Source organism: Hyaena hyaena, unplaced genomic scaffold, assembly GCF_003009895.1.
Source record: "Hyaena hyaena isolate Hyena2069 unplaced genomic scaffold, ASM300989v1 scaffold_1433, whole genome shotgun sequence".
Taxonomy (NCBI): Eukaryota; Metazoa; Chordata; class Mammalia; order Carnivora; family Hyaenidae; genus Hyaena; species Hyaena hyaena.
Genome location: NW_024082054.1, coordinates 304,998 through 331,808, shown reverse-complemented (window position 1 = coordinate 331,808; position 26,811 = coordinate 304,998). Strand labels below are relative to the sequence as shown.

Here is a 26,811-nt window from a genome sequence, read left to right as displayed (position 1 = left end):
TTAAATTTTGTTGGGTTAAAAAAAAAGGTCTCGGGGCGCCTGGGTGGCTTAGTCGGTTAAGCGTCCGACTTTCGCTTAGGTCATGATCTCGCGGTTCGTGGGTTTGAGCCCCGCGTCGGGCTCTGTGCAGACTGCCAGCTCAGAGCCTGGAGCCTATTTCAGAGTCTGTATCTCCCTCTCTCTCTGACCTTCCCCTGCTCACCCTGTCTCTCTCTCTCTCCTAGAAATAACTAAAAAGTAAAAAAAATTTAAAAAAGGTCTCACGAAGTTTATGGAGGAGAACATTGTTTTTAATTAGTATTTTGATTCAGAACAAGCATAGCAAACAGTTTCAGCCTCACAGAAAACATGGAGCATTTAACAGTCCCGGATATTTTCTGGTAAATATCCTAGATTGGTAGGGAATGTGTAAGAAATAATGAATGCATCGTGTTGAAAACACAGCATTTCTCTTAATTCTGTGGTCATACCAGTGCCTTTACACTGCCGTTGTCTCTGTTCCAGCCATTTTCATCAGTTACATGGAAGGAAGAAATCAATCCCGGGTTACACAGTTTATTCTGCTGGGACTCTCAGACGAGGGGGGGCTGCAGTCACTGCTCTTTTGGCTGTTCCTGTCCATGTACCTGGTCACCTTCACTGGGAACCTGCTCATCATCCTGGCCATTGTCACAGACTCCCGCCTCCACACGCCCATGTACTTCTTCCTCTCCAACCTGTCCTTTTCAGACATGTGTTTCATCTCCACCACCGTCCCAAAGATGCTGCTGAACATCCAGACGCAGAGCAAAGTGATCACCTACGAAGGCTGCCTCAGCCAGATGTACTTTTTCATGCTTTTTGGAGTATTTGACAACTTCCTCTTGACAGTGATGGCCTATGACCGGTTTGTGGCCATCTGTCACCCACTGCACTACATGGTCATCATGAACCCCAAGTTCTGTGGCATCCTGCTTCTGGGATCCTGGGTATTGAGTGTTCTTGACTCTCTACTACATGACTTAATGATTTTGAGACTCTCTTTTTGCACAGAGCTGGAAATCCTGCACTTTTTCTGTGAACTGAAGCAGGTGATCCAACTTGCTTGCTCTGATACGTTCCTCAATGACCTGGCCATGTACCTGATAAGTGGGCTTCTGGGTATTGTTCCACTCATTGGCATCTTCTCCTCTTACTCTAGAATTGTAACTTCCATTTTGAGAATTTCATCAGTGAAGGGCAAGTATAAAGCATTTTCCACGTGTGGGTCTCACCTCTCGGTGGTCTCTTTGTTCTATGGCACAGGCCTTGGGGTGTATCTTAGTTCTGCTGCTTCACAGAACTCCAGAGCAAGTGCCATCGCCTCAGTCATGTACACAGTGGTGACACCCATGCTGAACCCCTTCATCTATGGTCTGCGGAACAGAGACATCAAGGAAGCCCTGAGAAAAGCTCTTTAGCAGAGAGACATTCTCTGCCTAGGGATTCTTTGTTTCAAGATAAAGGTATGACTAACAGAGCTTAAAACCCTAGAATGCCTGGCTCATGATATTAAATCAATTCAGAGACTGACAATATGCAGTTTACTTTCTATTAGTATTCAGTTGCTAAAGATTTTTCATACAGTATAAGCAACTATTTCTTCTCCTTTTTTGGAAGTTTATTAATTTATTTTGAGAGAGAGCAAGAGCATATGGGAGGAGCAGAGACAGATTGAGGATACATCTTAAGCTGTGTCTGTGCTGTCAGCACAGAGTCTGAAGTGGGCCTCATCTTAGAAAGTGAGATCTTGACTTTAATTGAAATCAAGTTTTGGACACTTAACTGACTGAGTCACCCAGACAACCCTTTTCTGCATTTTTAAGAGGTTTTTAGACCTGTCATCAAATTGCATTGCATGGGTTTAAATTTTTTTTTGATTGTTTAATCATATTTTGGTGTGTGGGGTGTGTGTGTGTGTGTGTGTGTGTGTGTGTGAGAGAGAGAGAGAGAGAGAGAGCAAGATCAACAGGTGCATAGAGAGGATTAGAGAGAGAATACCAAGTAGGCCCCACTGACACCACAGAGCCAAATGTGGGTCTTGAACTCATAGATTGTCAGATCCACTGGAGCCAAAATCTAGAGACAGATGTCTATCTGATTGAACCACCCAGGGCCCCATGAATTTCTTGTAAAATATGTCAGTCTTTTTTCTTCCTTGTTTTTCAGGGGAAAATACATATAAAATTTATTAATTAAACATTTTGAAATATACTTATATGGCATCAAGTACTTTCTCACTGTTGAGCAGCCACCACCTCTATGCATTTCCAGAACTTTCTCATTATCTCAAACTGAATCTGTCTCCTTGAAATACTAAATTCACATTGCTCTTCTGCCCCACCCTTTCCTCCCACCATTTTACCTTCTCTTTCTAAAACTGATTACCTTAGGTATCTCATTTATATAAAATGCATAATATTGGTTCATTTGTTTTGGCTTCTTTTTTTATTTTTTTTATTATTTATTTATTTATTTATTTTAAATGTTTTATTTATTTCTAGGAGAGAGAGAGAGAGACAGCGCAAGCAGGGGAGGGTCAGAGAGAGAGGAGTCACAGACTCTGAAACAGGCTCCAGGCTCTGAGCTGGCAGTCAGCAGAGAGCCCGACGCGGGGCTCGAACCCATGAACTGCGAGATCATGACCTAAGTGAAAGTCGGACGCTTAACCAACTAAGCCACCCAGGCGCCCCTTTGGCTTCTTTTTTAAAAAATATTTATTTATTTTTGAGACAGAGAGAGACAGAGCTTGAGGCGGGGAGGGGCAGAGAGAGAGGGAGACACAGAATCTGCAGACAGTCTCCAGGTTCTGAGCTAGCTGTCAGCACAGAGCTTGAGTGGGGCTCAAACCCACAAACCATGAGATCATGACCTGAGAACCATGAGATCATGACCTGAGCAGAAGTCAGACACTTAACCAACTGAGTCACCCAGAAGCCCCATGTATTGGCTGCTTTCAGAGAGCATAATGTTTGTGAGGTTCATTCAAGTTGCAGCCTGTGCCAGAATTCCATGCATGTTAAAGGCTAAATGATTTTCAACTGCCTGTGTTCACCACACTTTGTTCATCTGTGAGTTTGTTGATGGACATTCGGGTTGTCTCCACATTTTGGTTACTGTGAATAAAGGTGTTTTGAAACTTGGTGTACAAAGACCTGTTCTAGTCACTGCTTTAAATTCTCTTGGTACAGGGGACCCTGGGTGGCTCGGTTGAATGTCCAACTTCAGCTCAGGCCGTGATCTCAAGATTTGTGGGTTTGAGCCCTGAGTTGGGCTCTGTGCTGACATCTCAGAGCCTGGAGCCCGCTTTGGATTCTGGGTCTCCCTCCCTCTCTGCCCTGCCCCTGCTCATGCTCTGTCTCTCTGTCTCTCTCAGAAAAAAATAAATAAACATTAAAAAATAAAAAATAAAAATAAATTCTTTTGTGACATATAAGTTGGTATATAAGCGGAAGTGAAACTACTGGATTAAATGAGCGCTCTATGTTTATGTTTTGAAGAACTGGCACAATCTTTTCTACAGTAGTTGTGTCACTTTTTATTCTCATCAGCAAGCACCACAGGGTTGAAATTTCTGCTAATCTTCACCAACAATTGTTTTCTGTTTAGTTTTAAAAAATAGCCATTATAGAATGTGTGTTGTGGTATCCCATTATGGGTTTGATTTGCATTTCACTAATGATTAGTCATGTTGTGTAACTAAGTGTCTATGCTTATAACTTCTTTGGAGAAATGTCTGCTTGAGTCTATTGCCAGTTCTTTTTCTTTTCACCATTAATTTTGTTTTTTAATTTATTAAAAAATTTGAATTCCAGTATAGTTGACATATGGTGTGATAATAATTCAGGTGTACAATATAGTATTTGGCACTTCCACGCAACATCTGGTGCTCATCTTCCCAAGGGCACCCCTTAATCCTCATCATCTATTTGACCCATCCCGCGCCATACCTCCCCTCTGGTAACCATCAGTTTGTTCTCTACTGTTAAGAGTCTGTTTCTTGGTTTGCCTTTTCTTTTTCTCTTTGCTCATTTGTACTGTTTCTTAAATTCCACATATGGACAAAGGCATATGGTGTTTGTCTTTCTCTGAATGACTAATTCCATTTCACATAAGACCCTCTAGCTTATGCCAAGGTTCCAAAAGCAAGATTTCATTTTTTTTATTGGCTGAAAAATATTCCATTGTGTGTGTAGGTACCTCATCTTCTCTATTCATTCATCTATTGGTGGTCACTTGGGCTTCTTCCACAATTTGGATATTGTAAATGATGCTGCTCTAAGTTTAGTGTGCAAGTAATCTCTTTGAATTTTTAAAAAATATTTTTGGGCTAATGACCCAGTAGTGCAATTACTGGGTTGCATGGAGGCTTTATTTATGCCTTGGAGGAACTTCTATACGCTTTTCCACAGTGGTGGCTCCAGTTTTGATTTCCACCAAAATACCAGAGGGTTCCCTTTTCTTCAAATCGTTGCTCACACTTATTGTTTCTTCTTTCTAATCTTTAAAAATATTTTTTTATTATGGAAGTAATGAGGAACTCTATTGTACTCCTGAAATGAATAATATACTATATATTAAGTAACTGGAATTTAAATGAAAGGATTGCCTTTTTTCATTCATTTCATTTTACTTTTTTAATAGTTTATTGTCAAGTTGGTTTTCATATAACACCCCGTGCTCATCTCCACAAGTACCCTCCTCTATGCCCATCACTGCCCTTTCCCTCCCCCCTACCCCCACCAGTCAGCAGTTTGTTCTCTGCATTCAAGAGGATTGCTGTTTTTAAATTGAGTGTTTAGGGTTTTTTGCTGGGAATTTTAAAAATTCTTTATAAGTTTTAGATATTAATCAATTAATAGATATGTGATTTGCCAATCTTTTCTCCATTTTTTTTCTTTTCACTTGGGAAATAGTGCCCTTTGATGCACAAATATTTTTAATTTTGCCAAAACATTTTTTCTCTAATTGCCTGTGTCTTTGGTGTTATATCCAGGAAATCATAGTCAAATCCAGTGTCATATAGATGTACCTCTGTTTTTTTTTCTAAGTGTTTATAGTTATATTTCTTATACTTCAGTCTGTGACCCATTTTGGAGTCGTGCTTAAGGATGGTGGACGGAAGGCTCAGCTACATCTTTTTGCGTGTGGATATCCAGGTTTTCCACCATCATTTCTTGGATATGCTGTCCATTTGCCAATGAACTGTCCTGGCACATTTGTAAAAATCATTCAATTGTATATATTTGAATTTATTTTGTGTTCCCTTGTATTCCATTGAGTTATATTTCTGTTGTTGTTGTTGTTGTTGTTGTTTGTTGTTGTTGTTGTTGAAAATAGATCATTATAGGGGAAGGGCCAAGATGGAGGAACAGAATGAAGGCTGTTTTTGCATCTCTTATCCCTGAAATGCAGCCAGATCAACATAAAGCTGTCTTGCACACCTAGAAAACTGATCTGAGGAATTACACAATAAACTGCACAAGCTGAACCACACAACTGGGCAGTTTTGCGGCACAGAGAGGTGAGCTAGTGGAGAGAGAAGCTCTGGAGGGCAGGGAGCTCTTTTTGCTTGCAGAGAGAGGACAGAGACAGGGGAAGAGTATGGAAAAAGCACATTCCCGCCCCAAAAGCAGCTGGAGAGAAAAAGGAAGAGTGGAAATAGCCAAAAGAGACTGAACAAAAAAGGGAGAAAGGGGAAAGGAGAGGATTTAAATTCCATTAAAACTCTATAAACAGGGAGTGCTGGTCTGAAACTCCATAGCTCAATACCTGATGGTGCTCTGTTGGGAAGGGCAAATCCCCAAGAATAGAGAGCAAAGTCTGAGGGGTTCTCGGGCCACAACGGGAGTGGCAGTTCCCTTGCTGAGAGGACATTTAGTAGAGGTTGTGCATCCTTTCTACAGGTGAAGGCTCCAGCAGACCCTGGAGAACAAGCTCTTTCATTGGTGTTGGAACAATGACCTTAGGGTGAAGCCTAGCATCAGATGTGTGTCGTGATTTTCCATAATTCCTGAAACGCTGCAGCTACACAATTGCGTGAACTTTTTCTGGGGTGGGCTGGCACCCAGCTGCAGTCTCTGGGCATCTGCAGCAGCACGGTCTCCTGAACGTTGCTGGGGGCGGGCCAGCACCTAGCCATTGCTCAGTAAGACCCTCCCCCGGAGGGCCTGAGCGGGTCAAACATGCAGTCCCTCAGAAGTGAAGGGTTGGGAAACACAGCCCCATGTGAAATAAACCTCAGGAAGGAGGAGCTACCTGGCAGCCAGATGGCTTGGTCATGGACAGTGTAGGAGCAGGGAGTGGACGGAAGCCAGAGACTAAGGAGAGATGCTTGAATTCCTGTGGGGGAGAGCACAGAGTCCGATACTAGAGACTTGGTAGCTGGGTGATGCCATTTTCACCCCTCCCTCATATGCACATACACACCTACATACATCACAACCATCCACCCCAGTAAGCCAAGCTGTGCCATCTAGTGGAGAACAAAGTTGTTACACTAAGTCTGACCAAACTGGGCCAACCCCGCTGTTGAGGAACACCACAAATCTCTCTGCCTGCTTCTTTTATAAAGTGCTTCATAGTTTGACTTCTAGAAAAAACGGATGTAATTTCAAACCTGTATCATTTTGTTCGCTGGTGCATCTGTTCAATTTTTTCCATTTTCTCTTATTTTTATACAGATAGAGAAAATATTCGTTTTATTTTCCATTTTTATTAAAAAAATTTTTAATTGTTTTTATTATGTTTTTTACTTTTTTGTAAAACTTTTAAATTCTATTTTACTTCCATCATTTCATTTTATTGTGTGTTATTGTATTCATTTTTTCAAATTTCAAATCTTTTCCTTTCCCCCCTTTTTTAGTCTTCTCTTATCTTTCCCCTTTTTCTCTAATCTATCAAGCTCTTTTCAACAACTAGACCAAAACACACCTAGGATCTAGCCTCCTTTATTTGATTTTTATGTGTAGTCTATAATTTTTTAATTCAATTTTTTTACTTTATTAATTCCGTTTCTTCTTTCAAAATGATGAAATGAAGGAAATCACCCCAAAAGAGAGAGAGGAAGAAATGACAGCCAGGGACTTAATCAACACAGATACAAGCAAGATGTCTGCAATAGAATTAAGAATCAGGATAATAAGAATAGCTGTGTTTAAAATAGATTAGAATCGCTTTCTGCAGCAATAAAAGAAGTGAAATCTAGTCAGGATGAAAAAAATGATATAACTGAGCTACAATCTTCAATGAAAACCACAGCAGCAAGGATGGATGAAGCAGAGCAACGAATCAGCGATATAGAGGACAAGCTTAATGAGAATAATAAAACAGAAAAAAGAGGGAAACTAAGACAATAGAGATGATATACGATTTAGAGAACTCAGTGACTCATTAAAAAGGAATAACATCCCAATCATAGGGATTCTTAGAAGATGAAGAGAGAAAAAAAGGGATAAGTTTATGTGAGAAAGTCAGTGGAAAACTTTCCTAATCTGGGGAAATACACGGACGCCAAAATCCAGGAATTGTCTCCCATTAAAGTCAACATAGCTGACCATTAACAAGGCATATCATAGCCAAATTCACAAAATACTCAGGCAAGGAAAGAATCATGGAGGCATCAAGGGAAAAAAAGTCCTTAACCTACAAGGGAAGACATATCAGGTTAACAGCCGACCTATCCACAGAAACTTGGCAGGCCAGAAGGAGTGGTAACATATATTCTGTGTGCTAAATAGGAAAAATATGCAACCAAAAATTCTGTATCCAGCAAGGCTGCCATTCAAAAGAGAAGGAGAGATTAAAAGTTTCCTGGACAAACAAAAATTAAAGGAGTTTGTGACCATGTAACCAGCACTGCAAGAAATTTTAAGGGGGACTCTCCAAGGGGAGAAAAGAAAAAAGAAATAGAAAGAAAGAAAGAAAAAACACCAAAAAAGCCAAAAGCAACAAAGACTAGATAGAACCAGAGAACACCACCAGAAAATCCAACTCCACAGGCAACAAAAATGGCAATAAATTCATATCTTTCAGTACTCACTCTAAATGTCAATGGACTAAATGCTTTAATCAAAAGACATAGGGTAATGTAATGGATAGGAAAATAGGATGTATCTATATTCTTTTTATAATAGACCCATGTAGACCTAAAGAAACCTTCCGATAGAAAGTAAGGGGATGGAGAACCGTCTATCATGTTAATGGTCGACAAAAGAAACCACGAGAGGCCATACTTATATTAGACAAGAAAGATTTTAGAATAAAGAACATAAAGAGAGATAAAGAAGGGCTTTGGTCTATCCACCAAGATCTAACAGTTGTAAACATTTATTCTCCAAATGAGAGAGCACCCAAATCCATAAATCAATTAATCACAAACTTAAAGAAACTCATTGCTAATAATACCAAAATAGTACAGGACCTCAACACCCCACCTACAGCAATGGGCAGATCATCTAAACATAAAATCAATAAGGAAACAATGGCTTTGAAATTCACAGTGGATCGGATAGACTTAACAGATATTCAGAACATTTCATTCTGAAGCAGCAGAATACACATTCTTCTTGAGTGCACATGGAACATTCTCCAGAATAGATCACCTACTGGGACACAAAACAGCCCTCAACAGATACAAAAAGATTGAGACCATATGTGCATATTCTCAGACCACAATGTTATGAAGCTTGAAATCAACCACAAGAAAAAAAATTGGAAAGATAACAAATACTTGGACACAAAGAACATCCTATCAATGAATGAAAGGGCTAACCAAGAAGATAAGGAGGAAATTAAAAGTACATGGAAGTCAATGAAAATGATAAAACCACAGCCAAAACCTCTGAGATGTACCACAGACAGTCATAAGAGGGAAGTACATAGCAATCCAGGCCTTCCTAAAGAAGGAAGAAAGGTCTCAGACACACAACCTAACTTTACACATTAAAGAGCTGGAAAAAGAAGAGCTAATAAAACCGAAAATGCAGAAGAATACAGATTAGGGTAAAAATCAATAGTATTGAAACCAAAAAATAATAGAACAGAATAATGAAACCAGAAGCTGGTTCTTAGAAAGAATTAACAAAATTGATAAATCACTAGCCAGTTTGATCAAAAAGAAAAAGGAAAGGACCCAAATAAATAAAATCAAGAATGAAAGAGGAGAGATCACAACCAACATTGCAAAAATACAAATGACAATAAGAGAGTGTTATGAGCAATTATTTTCTTTCGAGCAATTATATGCCAATAAAATGGGCAATATGGAAGAAGTGGAAAAATTCCTAGAAACATATAATCTACCAAAATTGAAACAGGAAGAAGTAGAAAATTTGAACAGACTCTTAACCAACAAAGAAATTGAATTAGTCATCAAAAATCTCCCAAAAAACCAAGAGTCCAGGGCTGGAGGGCTTCCAGGGGAATTCTCCCAAACATTAAAAGAAGAGTTAATACCAGGACAATGAGAAAGAATGAAATCTGGCCATGTGTAGCAACGTGGATGGAACTTGTGGGGGTTATGCTGAGCGAAATAAATCAGGCAGAGAACTATAGCTACCCTATGTTTGCATGTATAGGAGGAACTTAATGGAAGACCTCGGGGGAGAAGAAAGGGGGGAAATTAGTGGAGGAGAGAGAGGGAGGCAAACCATGAGAGACTCTTGAATGCTGAGAACAAACTGAGGACTGAGGGGGTGGGGGGGGAGGGGATGATGGGCATGAAGGAGGGCACTTGTGGGGATGAACACTGGGTGTTATATGGAAACCAACTTGACAACAAACTATTTTAAAAAATAAAAAAAGTATTAACACTTATTCTTTTGAAGCTGTTCCAAAAAAAAATAGAAATGGAAGGAAGGCTTCCAAACTCTTTCTATGAAGCCAGTATTACTTTGATTCTGAAACCGGAGAAAGATCTCACAAAAAAGGAGAACTACAGACCAATTATCTTCATGAACATGGATGCAAGAATTCTCAACAAGATACTAGCCAAATGGATTTATCAATACATTAAAAGAATTATGCATCAGAACAAAGTAGGGGGTTATACCTGGGATACAGAGCTGGTTCAATATCTGCAAAACAATCAATGTGATACATCACATCAATAAAAGAAAGGACAAGAACCACACGATCCTCTTGATTGATGCAGAGAAAGAATTTGACTAAATACAGCATTGTTTCTTGATAAGTACCCACTAGAAAGTAGGGATAGAAGGATCATACCTCAAGTTTTCTTAATTTTTATTTTTATTTTTTACAAATAGTTTATTTTCAAGTTGGTTTCCATATAACACCCAGTGCTCATCCCCACACGTGCCCTCCTCCATGCCCATCTCCCCCCCCCCAACAATCATCAGTCCTCAGTTTGTTGTCAGCATTCAAGTGTCTCTCATGGTTTGCCTCTCTCCCCCTCCCCTACTATTCCCCCCTCTTCTTCTCCCATGCCGTCCATGCTCCTGGATTGGAAGAGCAGATATCGTTAAAATGTCAATACTCCCCAAAGCAATCTACATATTTAATGCAATACCTAACAAAATATTACCAGTAGTCTTCACAAAGGTAGTAGAAACAATCCTAAAATTTGTATGGAGCCATATAAGACCCTGAATAGACAAAGCAATCCTGAAAAAAGAAAACCAAAGCCGGAGGCATCACCATTCCCGACTTCAAGAGAGATTACCAAGCTGTAGTCATCAAGACAATATGGTACTGGCACAAACACTCAGATCATTGGAACAGAATGGAGAACCTAGAAACGGACCCACAAACATATGGCCAACTCATCTTTGACAAAGCAGGAAAGAATATTCAACGGCATAAAGACAGTCTCTTCAGCAAGCTGTGCTGGGAAAACTGGACAGCGACGTGCAGAAAAATCAACCTAGACCACTTTATTACACCATACACAAAAATAAGCTCAAAATGGATGAAAGACCTAAATGTAAGACAAAAAAAAGCCATCAAAATCCTTGAGGAGAAAGCAGGTAAAAACCTCTTTGACTTCAGCCGCAGCAACTTCTTACTCAGCATGTCTCTGGAGGCAAAGGAAACAAAAGCAAACATGAACTATTGGATCTCATCAAAATAAAAAGCTTCTGCACAGCGAAGGAAACAATCAGCAAAACTAAAAGGCAACCAAAGAATGGGAGAGATATTTGCAAATGACATTCAGTTAAAGGGTTAGTATCCAAAATCTATAAAGAAATTACCAAACTCAACACCCAAAATCAAATAATCCAATGAAAAGATGGGCAAAAGACATGAATAGACATTTCTCCAAAGAAGACATCCAGATGGCTAACAGACACGTGAAACAATGCTCAGCATCCCTCATCACCAGAGAAATACAAATCCAAACTTCACACCTGTCAGAATGGCTAACATTAACAACTCAGCCAACAACAGATGTTGGTGAGGATGCAGAGAAAGAAGGTCTCTTTTGCACTGCTGGTGGGGATGCAAACTGGTGTAGCCACTCTGGAAAACAGTATGAAGTTTCCTCAAAAAATTAAAAATAGAACTACCGTATGGCCCAGCAATTGCACTACTAGGTATTGATCCAAGGGATACAGGTGTGCTGTGTCTAAGCGGAACATGAATCCCATCATTTATAGCAGCACTATCAACAATAGCTAAAGTATGGAAAGGGACCAACTGTCCATTGATATGAATGGATAAAGAAGAAGTGGTACACACACACACACACACACACACACACACACACACACACACACTGGAGTATTACTCAGCAATCAAAAAGAATGAAATCTTGACATTTGCAACTACATGGATGGAACTAGAGTGTATTATGCTGAGTGAAACTAGTCAGGGAAAGATAGAGAAATATACGACTTCAATCATATGAGAGGACTTTAGGATACAAAACAGATGAACATAAGGGAAGGGCAATAAAAATAAAAACAGGGGAGCGGACAAAACATAAGAGACTCTTAAATATAGAGAAGAAACAGAGGGTTGCTGGAGAGGTTGCAGGAGGGGGGTTGGGCTAAATGGGTCAGGGGCATCAGGAATCTACTCCTGAAATCATTGTTGCACTAGATGATAACTAAATTGGATGTAACTTAAAAATAATAAGTTAATAAAAAATAAATTTTAGACAGATTAAATGAAAAAGGAGAACAGATCACTTTGAAATTATAATGTGGCAACTCTGAAAATCATAGTTTCTTCATTCCCTGGGCATTATTTTTATTGAAGCATAATTTACATATAGTGTTATATTAATTTGACATGTACAATGCAATGTTTAACAATTCTAGATACTGTTTAGAGCTCATGGAGATAAGTGTACTCTTAACAGCCTTTATTTGTCACACACTTTCACATCCACAGTCCCCCTCGCAAGCACCTGTTCTCTGTGTTTTAGTCTGATTTTTTTTGTCTGTCATTTCCTTGTTTGATCCTTTTTTAATTTCTTGAATTCTACTCTTGAGTGCCATCCAATGGTATTGGTCTTTCTTAGACTGGCTCATTTCACTCAGCACTATACCCTCTGGGTTCATCCATGTTGCAAACTTACATCATATCTTATCATTATTTTATTTCCCTCCAAATGTGTCCACTCCTGTCATATTTTTCTTCCTACAGTTTTATTAGACTACTGTAACAAGAGTCTCTGTCTAACATTGGCCACAGATGAATTTCCCATGGGGAGAACTTGATCCTGGGCTTCCCATCATTAAATCTGCCTTGACATTCTACTATTTTTATAAGTATGTGTCAAACCTGTAGCCATATATAAGCCTCTGCTCTCTGCAGGCTGTCTAACTGCTCAGGGCATGTTTCAATTGTCATACTTGGCCCCTGATTATTGGTCCGCAAGTATGATGTGTTTCCCACATTAACTGCCTAATACTTCCTCTTGGAGTGCTCTTACCCTTTTCTCCCACATCAAGACTCAAGACATGCAAAAGCTTATTTGTGCAGCCTTCATTCATCTCTTTTGGAAAAGTTGACTAGGGTTGTAGTCTCTGCATCAAAGAATTCATTTATTTTTTATTTTATCTTAAATATTAGGTAGTTAACATACAATGCAATATTGGTTTCAGGAGTAGAATTCAATAATTCATCACTTATATACAACACCCACTGCCATCAAAATTGCCCTCCTTAGGAACCAACACTCATCTAGCTCATCTTCCATCCACCTCCCTCCATCAACCCTCAGTTTGTTTGCGGTCTCAGAGAAATTCATAGGATTTGTTTCCCTTTCTCTTCCTCCTCCTCTTCGTATATATTAATCTATCTATCTATCTATCTATCTATCTATCTATCTATCTATCTATTTTTTTTCTTAAATTCCACATATGAGAGAAATCATATTAGAACAGCATGTCTCTTCGGAGAAGAGAGACAAAAGAATATTTCATTAATGAGACTCATGGGAATTCAGAACCTTCAGCCACAGAAATTGAAAAGCCCTCTGCTGCACCCACTGAAGTCAACTCTCATGATGTCAGGTGATACTGTGTCTTCCAGAATCTTCAAGAGTGGGACCATGTCTCTTCCCTTCCTGGGGATATAAGTATCAACCTCATCAATTGTCCACTGGAGAAAGCAGGTCATTCATCTCACGTTGTTATGTGGTAACATCTAGGGGAACCATGGCATCTCCAGAAGTGCTGGGGAAATGTGTTATGGTGAGAGGGACCCCGTTATTGGTGATTAGTTTGGGGGAATCAAAGGGACAATTAGTTAAAGAGAGTTTAGTGATGCCAGTTTTGACCAGGAAGTCTTTGTTTCTGGAGGGAAACTCTGGATACACTGAACCATCTCTCCCTGATCTGTCTCCTCCAGGGTTAGTGCTTCATCAATGGGCCTTCATCTCTCAACAGTTTTTCCTCTGACCTTATGAATTTTATGGCATCTGAACCTTTAGTTTGGGTATACTTTGGGGGTTGAGGTATTGAATCACACAGATAAACCAATCACAATGCCCTTGTCTCCTTGTACTTGGGATTCCTTCTTCTATATCATATTAAGCTATTTATAGCACTGAATTTTTTTTGTTTTAAATTTATTTATTTATTTATTTACTTATTTATTTATTTATTTTGAGAGAGAGAGAGAGAGAGAGGTGGAGAGAGGCAGAGAGAGGGAGAAAATCCCAAGCAGACTCCAAACTGCCAGTGTAGAGCCCTATGTGGGGGTCAAAATCATGAACAATTTCATCATGACCTGAGGTGAAATCTACAGTCAGACGCCTAACCAACTGAGTCTCCCAGGAGCCACTGAAGTTCTTTTAGAGTATGCTACTCTTTTTTTTTTTTTTCATCCTTTTTGGTCGGGGTAAAAAATATGTAAAATTTTTCTTCTTATACATTTTGAAATATACTTCAGTGCCAGTAAGTCCTTTCTCACTGTTTAGCATCCACCATCTCTACCCATCTCCAGAACTTTCTCATTGTCTTAAACAGAACCTTTGTATTATCTTCCCATGGCCCCTTAGCCCAGCCCCTGTCGCCCACCATCCTACCTTCTCTCTAAAACAGTTGACTCTTGGTACCACTTGTAGATCTCATCGTATGATACTGGTCCTTTTGTGCCTGGCTTCTTACACTTTGCCTTGTGTTTGAGAGGTTCACCCATGTTTTAGCCTGTGCCAGAATTTCCTTCACTGTAAAGACTGAATGATGATCCACTGTCTGTGTTGACGACACTTCACTTACCTGTGAGTCTGTTGACGGACATTTGGGTTGTCTCCACATTTTTGTTCCTGTGAATAATCTGTTATGGACATTGGTGTAGAAATATCTGTTTTGGTCACTGGTTTACATTCCTCTGGGGGCATGTAAGTGGGTAAATAATCTGAAGTGAAACTACTGGATCAAGTGATAATTCTACATTTACTTTTTTAAGGAACTGGCACACTGTGTCCTTCAGTATCTGTGCTCCCTTTTATTATGTCAGCAAAGCACCACAGGGTTCCAATTTCTCCACATCCTCACCAAGACTCATTTTTTGTTTTAGTTTTTACAATAGCCATCCTAGTGTACGTGAAGTGGTATCACGTTATGATTTTTATTTGTATTTCTGTAATGATTAGCAATCAGTGCACAAAGATTTTTTATTTTGGTGATGTAATTTTTCTGTAGTTGCCTGTGTCTTTGGTGTTATATCCAAGAAATCTTTGTCAAATCCAGACTCATAAAGATATACCTTTATGTTTTCTTCTAAGTATTTATACTTTAATTCTTATGTTGAGATCTGTGATCCATTTGGAGTCATGTTTGTAGATGGTTGACAGAAGGGTCATTTTTCATCTTTTTGCATGTGTATATCCAGGTATTCCATCACCGTTTCTTGGAAAGACTGTCTATTTACCATTGAAATGTCCTGGCAGTCTCGTGAAAAACCATTCAATGGTAGGTATGAATTTCTGGACTCCCTTCCATTCCATTGAGTTATATTTTTGTTTTTATTGTTGTTCTGAAAGCTTTAATACTCCACTTACAGCAATGGATAGATCAACTAGATGGAAAATCAATAAAGACACAATGGACTTAAATGGCACATTGAACCAGATGGATTTGACAGATATATTTAGAACTCTACATCCTGAGGCCATGGAATTCACTTTCTTCTCAAGTGCGCATGGCATATTCTCCAAGATAGATCACGTACTGGGACATAAAGCAGCCCTCAATAAATATAAAAGAATTGAGATCACACCATGCACACTTTCAGATCACAATGCTATGAAACTCGAAATCAATCACAGGAAGAAGTCTGGAAAACCTCCAAAAACATGGTCATTTAAAAATTAAATTGTAACTCTGAGTATTTCATATTCTTCCTTCTGCAACCATCATCTTTATTGAAGTTTATTTATTTATTATTATCACTTTACAGATAGAGTTGTATTAATTTCAGGTGTAAAATGTAATGCATCTACAATTCTAAACACTGTTCGGTGCTCATGGAGGTAAGTGTACTCTTAATTTCCTTTATCTATCTCACCCAACCACAGCCACCTTTCTCTGACAAGCACAGGTTTTTTTCTCTGTGCTAATGGTCTAGTTTTTTGTTTGCTCTTTTTTTCCATGCTTGCTAATTTGTTTTGTTTCTGAAATTGCACATACGAGCAAAATCAAATGGTATTTGTCTTTCTCTGATGGACTCATTTCCTTGAGAACTATATCTCTAGGTCCACCCAAGTTGCAAACTTACATAATTTTTGTTATTGTTTTGCTCTACAAAAGGGTCCATTGATTCCCTATTTTTCCATCTACACTTTTCTTAGACTACTGTAGTAGCAACAGTCTGTGTCCAACATTGTCACAGGATGAGTTTTCCACAGGCAAACTTGATCCTGTACATTCCGTCATGAAATATGCACTGACATTCAGATGTTTTCATAAATACGGTCAAGATGATAGCCAAAATATCAGCATCTCTGCTCCCTAATGCTGTCTAACTGCTCAGGACCATATTTGAATTGTCATACTTGTCCCCTGATTATTGGTAGCAAGTATGAAGTATTTCCCACATTGGGTGCTGGGATACTTCCTTTTGGAGTGCTCTTACCGCATTCACCCACGTCAAGACTAGGGACAAGTAGTAGCTTGTTTGTTTAGCCTTCGCTCCTCTCTTCTGGAAGAATTGACTGTGTTTGTATTCTCTTCATTAGGTGTCATGCCTCTCAGCTTAGCACATTAATTTCTTTTTTTGTCTCTTGCTCTGTTGAGACAGTGAGCTCCTCAAGAGAAGAAACCATTTCATACACCTTTCTTTCTTTACTTTATGTAGTTTAGTACCTACTATAAAGCAACTGCTAATGAAGTGTTAGTAAGATGCTTCAAGAACCGAGTGGTTGAGTGGTATTTAACAGACATTGTCTACACTGAAGGAGAGAGGAGAAGGAGAAAAGAAGAAATGCTGTGGGGGCTGGGAATTGCATGATCGTGAGTCAACATATTGGAGACAGATAAGAGAAAGAAGAGACTTAGGGAACACAGGATTCTCTAAAATCAGAGTTGGATACTTATGATGGGGTGCTCTGATTTATCAGTGAGAACCTCTGAACAGAAGACCTCCTTCTAGGATAAGAGAGCTTAATGGGATGAGAGACATTCAGGGAATTCCAAGTCTGTGTCCCAACTGTGTGATGAGGTTGCATTCTATTTTTGTCTCCTAGCTCCAGAGACCCTAGTCTCATAAGGGAAAGAGAAATAATATATTGTTTATTTAATGAGACTCATGGGATTTATTCCCTACAATTACAGAAATTGAAAACGCCTTCGCTTCACCAGGAAGTCGACTCCTATAATCTCAGGCGATATGAGCACATAGGTGTGTTCTAGAGCCTTCACAATTGGGACCATATCTTTTGCCTTCCCGGGGACATAACTTGCAATGGAATCAATCATCCATTGGAGAGACTCAGTCATTGATCTCACGCTGTTAAGGGCTAACATCTGAGTGAGCCATGGCATCTTCACAAGAGTGTGTAGATATGTTATGGTGGGACGGACCCACTGTATTGGGGTTATTTTGGGGCACCAACAGGGACAATTAGTTAAGGAGAGTTTAGTGATGGCAAGCCCTGCCCATAAGGCTTTGATTCTGGAGTGAAACTCCGGATACGCTGAACCATCTCTCCCTGATCTGTCTCCTCCAAGGTTAGTGCTTCGTCAATCTCCTTCATCTCTAAACAGTGTTCCCTCTGTTTTCTTTGCTGGTCCTTCCATTTTGGGAGTGACTGTTTAGCGTTGTTGAACTAGTTCTAAATGGTAGGAATTCACCAATTTTTTTCTAGCAAGTAATGTGTGGTAGACACTACTATTTATCCTTGGAATTAATAAATGACCAGGACATTGTTTTTTCTCTCAAAGTTCTCGCTGTGCAAACAGAGTGAGAAATGTAAATATAAATGAATGTGATAGTGAGAGGTTGCAGTGAAATCTGGGGAAGTGAGATCGCAGTTGTCTCTTTATTTTATTTGTAATTGTTTTCACAAAGAGGACTCTTTCACGGGAGTCAGTGAAGGCTTCACAGAGAAGCTTAAAGGTGCAGAGCCTGGATGTTGATGTTGGGGTCCTTCCAAGTGCATGAGGGAGGTGAGCAGCCCAGGGAGAACCAGCGAAGGAGGGAATTTAGAGGTGAATGAAGCAGAAGTTGTGCTGCTGGGATTAGAAACTCCCATTGCTGTCTCACTTACAATGTGGAGCTGTGTCTGCCAAATGAACCCAAGTGAATCTGGCTGAGTAGGTAATAGTCAGATTAATAAACATTCTTACATTTTGGCTAGAAGGTTGAAATTCAAATCTGAAATTAGTGAAGTGGAAGTGCAGGTTTTACATAGGGGACAGTTATGACCGGGTCTTCTCTATGTAAATGTGACCCAGGTTATTGTGAGGAAGAAAATATTGCAGTCAGAGTGTGGGAGGGGATGTTGAGGGACAGTAATAGCATCGGGAGTGTGAGATGGGAGGCACAGAATGGATCCCTGGTGGGGGGGTGGGAATCATGAACACAGAGATTCAGATGAATTTTTCCATTCATTCTTAAATGTTTACTGGAAAGAGTGCAGATACCTGATAGCCATCATTTTATTGAAAAATTTCAAAAGCTTGTATGTGGTATTTTATTTTACCAACAGGAAGAGTCACTGACAGCAGTGGTACTGCTTGTACACATGACAGAGCCTTAGGGACACGCTCAGAGCACAGTGTTCCCAAAGATTTTGCTTTTCATTAGTAGTTTTAATTTTTAATCAGCTTTATTATTTGAACAGTTGTACATGTACAAAACAAAATTGCAGTGAGTTTTCAGGGGGTTCTCATGAGCTCCCTTCCTAGTTTCTGCTGTCTTTCACACAGGTTACTTTTAATCCTCATATGTGCCGAGGTTCGACACGCAGTGACTTTATCTCAGGCTTTATTTGATCTTGAATCAACTGGTAGTTTTTAGAGTACTGATCAGGCATTCAAAAAAAATCTTCTTCAGTCCTCAGTTTATTCTCAGCATTCAAGAGTCTCTCCTGATAGGTGTGGAGGGGGAGGGAGGAGATGGGCATGGAGGAGGGCACTTGTGGGGATGAGCACTGGGTGTTATATGGAAACCAACTTGACAATAAACTATATGTTAAAAAAAACCTCTTCTTTTGGACTAGAATGTTCCCATAAATGCAGAATGCTTTGAGTTCCTCTCGCACTGACAACACAGGCCTGATGTGGGGCTCGAACACATGAAGCTGTGAGATCACAACCTGAACCTCAACCGAGAGTCAGATGCTTAACCAACTGAGACACCCAGGTGCCCCTAATGGTATCTTTTAAAAATAAGATCACTTTCTTTGTGAAGAGAAATCATATTACTTCTTCCATTTAATTTTGATGCCTTTATTTCCTTATTTTTTCTTCTGTTTTTTTTTTTTTTTCNTCTTTGTGAAGAGAAATCATATTACTTCTTCCATTTAATTTTGATGCCTTTATTTCCTTATTTTTTCTTCTGTTTTTTTTTTTTTTTCTTTTTTTCTTTTTCTGGCTAGTTGCTCTGTCTGGAACATGCAATGAACATGTATAAAAGGTATGAAATCAAATATGTTTGTCTTGCTTTATCTTATAGGTCGCTCTCAGTGTTTCACTATTGAGAATGATTTTAGACATTGGTTTTCATATGACCTATTTGTATTGTGGAACTTTCCTTCTATTCTTAGTTTTTTGAATGTTGATACTATTAAGGTATGCTCCATTTTGTCAGGTTTTATTTACCGTCTATTGAGATACTCATGTGCTTTTATTCTTCATTCTGTTAATGCTAAATACTACACTGAAGGAGATTTTTTAGTTAAACCCTGCTTGCCTTTCAAGAATAAACCCCACTTGGTCCCAAGATGCATAACCCTTTTCTACATCATGATCAGAGGGTGCTGTGCTTGAATCAGTAATATTTAGTCAAAGATTTCACATCAATATTCCTCGACAATATTGTTCTGAACTTTTCTCTTCTTGCAATGTCTCTTCTTGGCTTTGATATTAGTGCAATGCTGGCCTGGAGGAATAAAGTAGGAAGTGTTTCCCATTTGAAGTTTTTTGGAAGGGATTGAGAAATATTGGTGTTATTATAATTTTGTGTGGTTTTAGTGACCCTTAGCCACAAGTACTCTACTGGAATGGCTACATCACAAAATGCAATTCTCCTAGGAGAAAGAAACTCTGTGACTTATGGTGCAGCTTGTCCCCTCCTTTCTAAAAGTTGTGCTTCAGCTACAAGAGTACATAGTACCATATTAATGAAGAACTCTCTCTCTCTTTCTCCCTACATTTACTCTCTGTGCACATGCGCATTTGTGTATGTGTGTGAATATTGAAAAGAGAATTTATCATGAAGTACATACCCATAAAGCAATTATAGCAAACTGAGGCTGTCTTAAGCAGATAAAATGTAGATTTTAGATCAACTGGAGACCTAGAGTAAAGACAGAAAGACAGAGAATTATATAGGAATGAATTGTGTTCCATTTGTATACATACATAAAATATATCCTTTTGTAGACAGACATCATATATAACATATACATATAAAAACAACAGTGAACTGAGCTGTCCGTGACTTAGAATGTTCCCATAAATGCAGAAGGCTTTGAATTCCTCTTTCTTATTTACACTCAACTCCTACTCCCTTTGTGTTATCTGCTCTGCTCACAGTGTTCTCTTTGATGTTGCATGATGGTTTCGGTGAGTTCTCGACTCAAGGCCTTTGCACATGTGGTTTCTCTGGCTTGCCTGGTTTTCTCACAGTTACCCACATGGTTTGCATATCCCTTGTTTTCCAGGTTAGAAGCCCCTGCTCAGACATGACACAATGGCAGGTTTTCCTTTTACTTAGGACTACTTTCTCCTGAATTATTTTACTTACTAGTTGTAACCACCACTTGAAACATCATTTATTCATTTATTAATATTCTATTCCTCCTTCTGATGCACACATAGATCAAAGACTCAGTCTTGTTTAGGTCAAACACCCATCACTACTTTTTGCCATGCTTTCAACAGTATTTGTCACAAGATAATTTGTTAAATTTTGCTAAGTGAATACAAAATGTCTCAGAATACTTACTGGGAGAACTGTGTTTCAAAAATTATTTTGATACAGAACAAGAATTGGGAATAGTTTAATTTAGAGCATTTGAGAGTCCCTGAAATTATCTGGTACATATCCTACCTTGGTAGGAAATGTGTAAGAATTAAAGAATGTAGCATGTTGAAAATGCAGCATTTCTTTTAATTCTTTGATCTTGTTGGTGACTTACACTGCCCTTGTCTCTGTTCCAGCCATTTTCAACAGTTACATGGAAGGAAGAAATCAATCCCAGGTTACAGAGTTTATCCTGCTGGGACTCTCAGAAGAGGTGGGGCTGCAGTCACTGGTCTTTTGGCTGTTCCTGTCCATGTACCTGGTCACCTTCACTGGGAACCTGCTCATCATCCTGGCCATTCTCACAGACTCCCGCCTCCACACACCCATGTACTTCTTCCTCTCCTACCTGTCCTTTTCAGACATCTGTTTTACCTCCACCACCTTCCCTAAGATGCTGTTGAACATCCAGACTCAGAGCATAGTGATCACCTATGAAGGCTGCCTCAGCCAGATGTACTTTTTCATGTTTTTTGGAGTATTTGACAACTTCCTCTTGACAGTGATGGCCTATGACCGTTTTGTGGCCATCTGTCACCCACTGCACTACATGGTCATCATGAACCCCAAGTTCTGCTGCACCCTATTTCTGATATCCTGCCTATTGAGTGCTCTTACCTCTCTAATACATGACTTAATGATTTTGAGACTCTCTTTTTGCACAGAGCTGGAAATCCTGCACTTTTTCTGTGAACTGAAGCAGGTGATCCAACTTGCTTGCTCTGATACGTTCCTCATTGACCTGGCCATGTATCTGTCAAGTGGGCTTCTGGGTGTTGTTCCACTCATTGGCATCCTCTCCTCTTACTCTAGAATTGTAACTTCCATTTTGAGAATTTCATCAGTGAAGGGCAAGTATAAAGCATTTTCCACGTGTGGGTCTCACCTCTCGGTGGTCTCCTTGTTCTATGGTACAAGCCTTGGGGTGTATCTTAGTTCTGCTGCTTCTCAAAACTCCAGAGCATGTGCCATCGCCTCAGTTATGTTCACAGTGGTGACGCCCATGCTGAACCCCTTCATCTATGGTCTGCGGAACAGAGACATCAAGCAAGCCCTGAGAAATCTCTTTAGCAGAGAGATATTTTCCGCATTTAGGATTCTTTGTTTCAAGATAAAGACTTGAGTAACAGGGCTTAAAGCTCTAGAAGACCTAGATCATGGTATTTGCATCAGTTCATAGGCTGACAATCTGTAGTCTATCTTTCTACAGTAATCGGTTGGTAGAAGTTTTTCATTCATTATGAACAACTATTTCTTCTGTATTTTTCAATTTTTTTATGTATTTATTTTGAGATGGAGAGTAAGAGTTTGTGGGGAGGAGCAAAGTGAGACTGACAGAATATCACCAGCCATGTCCATGCAATCAGTGCAGAGCTTTCAGTGGGACCTGCTCTCTCCCTCTCACTGTCCATCTCCTACTCATGCTGTTTCTGTCTCTCTCAAAATAAATGAATAAACGTATAAATTCAAAGCATTAAAAACAAGGAAAACTGTTAGAGTAATAAAAAAATTCAGCAAAGTTGCAAAATATAAATCATGCAAATATATAACTCATGTAGCCAATGGAATGAATGTACCATGAGGAGAAAAAAAATTCTAATCACATTACAAATGTGTGACACAATCTCAGTGAAAGAGGTGGGCAAATTAGTGTAGAATAACAATTTCTGGGAAAAGAGGAGTCTGTAAAACTGGATGTGAAAGATATTGCACAGAAACATGGCTCTACACTTGAGAAAATCCTCGAGGGTACTGTTAACAATGCGGGTACTCCTGCACATGTGAACTGAAGTTGAACATCTAAGAAAATGGAGAGTAAATGGTGTGAATGAGGTTATCATATTTGGTGTGGGACTTTACATGGAAGCAAGGAGGAATAGCTCTTATGATCCTTTGGTAATAAATACAGAGGGTTACATATAGACACATGCATGGATGTCGGCATATACACAGAGTAGCAAACACTCAGACGTTCCTTGCCCGGTCAGTTGATGGGATATAGAGACCCTGGTAGCAACAAGCACAGCAAGTTCCAAGATCGTGAATCCCATCCCATCATCCCATAAAATAAAACAGGGCTCCTTGCAGAAATGAGTGCCTATAGGGCTCCAGAGGAAAATACAATAAGCTGAAAGGGAAGCTGAAGCACCTTTTCCTGTAATACAGAATGAAATGCTGCCCTCCTCCCCTAAACCCAAGAATGATGGAGACAGGCCAAAGGGACATATCAGCTAACTGAAGGACTCTCCATTGCCAAAGCTGAAACAATGTGAGCAACAAAATAAATAGTATTGAGTTATAATACAGACTATATCAACTAAATAATTGAAAACTAAAGACCGATAACATAATCTCAAGTGCAGAATAAATTGAATGATTTACAGAAATATTCTACTCTTAAGGAGGTGGAAGAGAACTACCACTACATAGATGGGGTTGTACCCAGAAAGTCCCTACAGGAGTACAGGATGGAAGAAAGGGAAAAGAGAAATCTGACAAGTATCGTGTCAGCCAGGACATCAATGTCCACACCAATGAGAACTGGGCATGTTGACAGTGTGTATCCTTGATGTCAGGAAATGAACATGCCTGTCTCCCTCTCTGGTCTTCTGGCCCAACATCTACAGTCCAGGTCTACTCATGAAAAATAAAATAATAAGGCAAACCAAAACAAAGCTTATTTACAGAATGCCTTACCAGTATTCCTAAAACTATCAAATGCTTCCAGAACAATTAAAGGCTGAGAAAAATTCACTGCATGTGGATGCTCAGCAGGTATGAGGATTAAAGTAACCTATGTGAGAAACAGGATGTGTTTGTAACAGCAGAAACTAGGAAGGGAGCTCATGAGAACCCCCTGAAAATCATAGCAAGCTTCTTTTGTAAATGTAAAACTGTTCAATTATTAAAGCTAATTAAAAATTAAAACTATTAATGAAAAGCAAAGTCTTTGGAAACACTGTGCTCTGAACATATCCCTAAGGGTCTGTCATGTGTATAAGCGGTACCACTGCTGTCACTGACTCTTCCCATTGGTAAAATAAAATAATACCACATACAAGCTTTTGAAATTTTTCAATAAGTGAAAAATTTCTTTTAATATTTTGGTAGGCAGCAATACTGTCTTGTGATTTCCCTCAGCACCTCCTACCATAATGGGCTCTTCACAGATCTCACACGCAATGTGGCTACACTGCCTCTTGTCACCCGCACCTTGTCTAACGCTGCATCCCAGAAATTAGGCAGTGATAGCAGATTACGCTCATGGACCTAACCTGTGCTGTGAGAGACAGAGTAAGACCAGTGTCTCCTTATCGCCTGACCCCAGAGGCCCCCACTAGGACTATAAGGCATAATGGTCATTTCCTATCAACTGACTCATAGTTTTCCTGAAGGGGCAGAGAGAGAGAATCCCAAGCAAGCTCCATGCACTCAGTACAGAGCCAGATGGGGGACTCGAACTCACAAATGGTGAGATCATGGCCGAGCTAAAACCAAGAGTCAGACATTTAACTAACTGAAGCAACCAGCCTCCCCATTAGTTTTATGTTTAAATTCATTTAAAATTTAAATTAACTAAGCTATAGTTAGCATCCAGTGAATATCAGTCTCAGGTGTATAATGTAGTGCTTCAACACTTGCATAAAACACCCAGTGCTCATCACCACAAGTGCTCTCTTTAATCCCTGTCACCTATTCACCCCATCTCCTCCCTTCTCTTCTGTAACCATAAGCTTCTTCTCTTTCTTGTGCTCCTTTGTTTTGTTTCTTAAATTCCACATATGAGTGAGATCTTGTGGTATTTGCCTTTCTCTAAGTGACTTATTTTGCTCAACATTATACTCACTAGCTCCATCCAAGTCGTTTCAAATGGGAAGTTTCGTTCATTTTTATGGGTGAATACTCTTCCATTGTATGTAAATACCATATCTTCTTTATCCATTCATCTATCAATGGACACTTAGGCTGCTTCCATTATTTGGCTATTGTAGCTCAGCAGAAGCATGCTGGGCCCAATATTTGGCTATTGTAGGCGATAGTACTATAAACATAGGAGTGCATTTATCCCTTTGAATTAGTGTTTTTGTATTTTGTGGGTAATGAGCCAGTAGTGTGATTTCTGGATTGTAGGATACTTCTGTTTTTTGTTTTTCTTCCAAGATTTTATTTAAGTTCAAGTTAGTTACCGTATAGTATACTACTGGCTTTAGGAGTTGAATTTAGGGATTCATTGGCCACACAGAATACCCAGTGCTCATGGCAACAAGTGCCTCCCTTAATGCCCATCGCCCATTTGCCCATCCCCCCATCCACCTCTCTTCTAGCAATTCTCACTTTGTTATCTATGATTAAGAGTCTCTTGTGGTTTGCTGCTGTCTCTGTTTTTATCTTATGTTATTTTTCTCTCCCTCCCCCTATGTTTGTTCTGTTTCTTAAATTCCACATATAAGTGAAATCATAGGATATTTGTCTTTCTCTGGCAGACTTATTTTGCTTAGCATAATACACTCTAGTTCCATCCACATCATTTCAAATGGCAAGATTTCATTCTTTCTGATGGGAAAGCAACAAGTGTCATTCTCTTTTTACTTTCTGAGGAATCTTCATACGCTTTTCCACAGTGGCTGTGCCAGTTTGTATTCCCACCATCAGTGCAAGAGGTTCCTCTTTCTCCTCATCTTCACCAGGAGTTTTTTAAGATATACTTTTTAAGCGTGTGTTATGGAAGTGTGGATTCACTGTATTGTACACCTGAACCTACTATGACATTGTGTGTTAACTGGTATTTAAATAAGTTTTGCCTTAAAAAAATTTTAAAGAGAGAGCGTTTAAGTAGGATGGAGGGTCGAGGGAGAGAGAGAATCCCAGCCAGGCTCCATGCACAGTGCAGAGCCCAACAAGAGACTCAACCAACACCTCTGGGATCATGACGCAAGTGGAAATCTAGTGTAGATGTTCAACCGACTGAGACACCTGCTTGACCAATCACTACCTCTTCAAAACTGAGTTGTTTATTTCCTCAAGATTTGTTGAAATTCTGTACATAGTTTGGATGTTATTCTATTGTCAGGTGTGTCTGATTCACCAAAAGTTTCTCCATTTTGTGGGTTGCTTGTTCATTTCGAAGTAGTGCCATTCAGTGCACAAATGTTTTAATTTCGCTGATGTCATTTTTTTCTCCAGCTGCTTGTGTCTTTGGCGTTATATCTAAGAAATCTTTGTCCAATCCAGAGTCACATAGATGTACCTGGATGTTTTCTTCTAAGTGTTTATTTACAGTTTTTTTTTTTTTACAAATAGTTTATTGTCAAGTTGGTTTCCATATAATACCCAGTGCTCATCCCCACAAGTGCCCTCCTCCATGCCCATCTCCCCCTTCCCCCCACATCCATCAGTCCTCAGTTTTTGTCAGCATTCAAGAGCCTTTCATGGTTTGCCTCTCTCCCTCTCCCCACTATTTCCCCCTTGGTCCTCCGTTAAGTTCCTCCTAATCCTCCTATACGTGCAAACATATGGTATTTGTCCTTATCTGCCTGACTTATTTTCCTCAGCATAACACCCTCAAGGTCCATCCATGTTGCTACACATGGCCAGATATCATTTTTTTTCTCATTGCCATGTAGTATT

The 26,811-nt window shown here is 39.5% G+C and overlaps 1 protein-coding gene and 1 pseudogene across 1 annotated transcript; both read left to right on the top strand.

The window, feature by feature from the left end:
* The first annotated feature begins 620 nt into the window (after positions 1-620).
* On the top strand, positions 621-1,439 carry LOC120225477 (olfactory receptor 7C1-like). Its single transcript, XM_039223669.1, has 2 exons — positions 621-969; positions 1,255-1,439. Exons 1-2 carry the CDS (start codon positions 621-623, stop codon positions 1,437-1,439), a joined length of 534 nt encoding a protein of 177 aa, XP_039079600.1.
* A 19,898-nt stretch (positions 1,440-21,337) lies between these two features.
* LOC120225480 lies at positions 21,338-22,298 on the top strand (annotated as a pseudogene).
* The last annotated feature ends 4,513 nt before the right edge of the window (positions 22,299-26,811 follow it).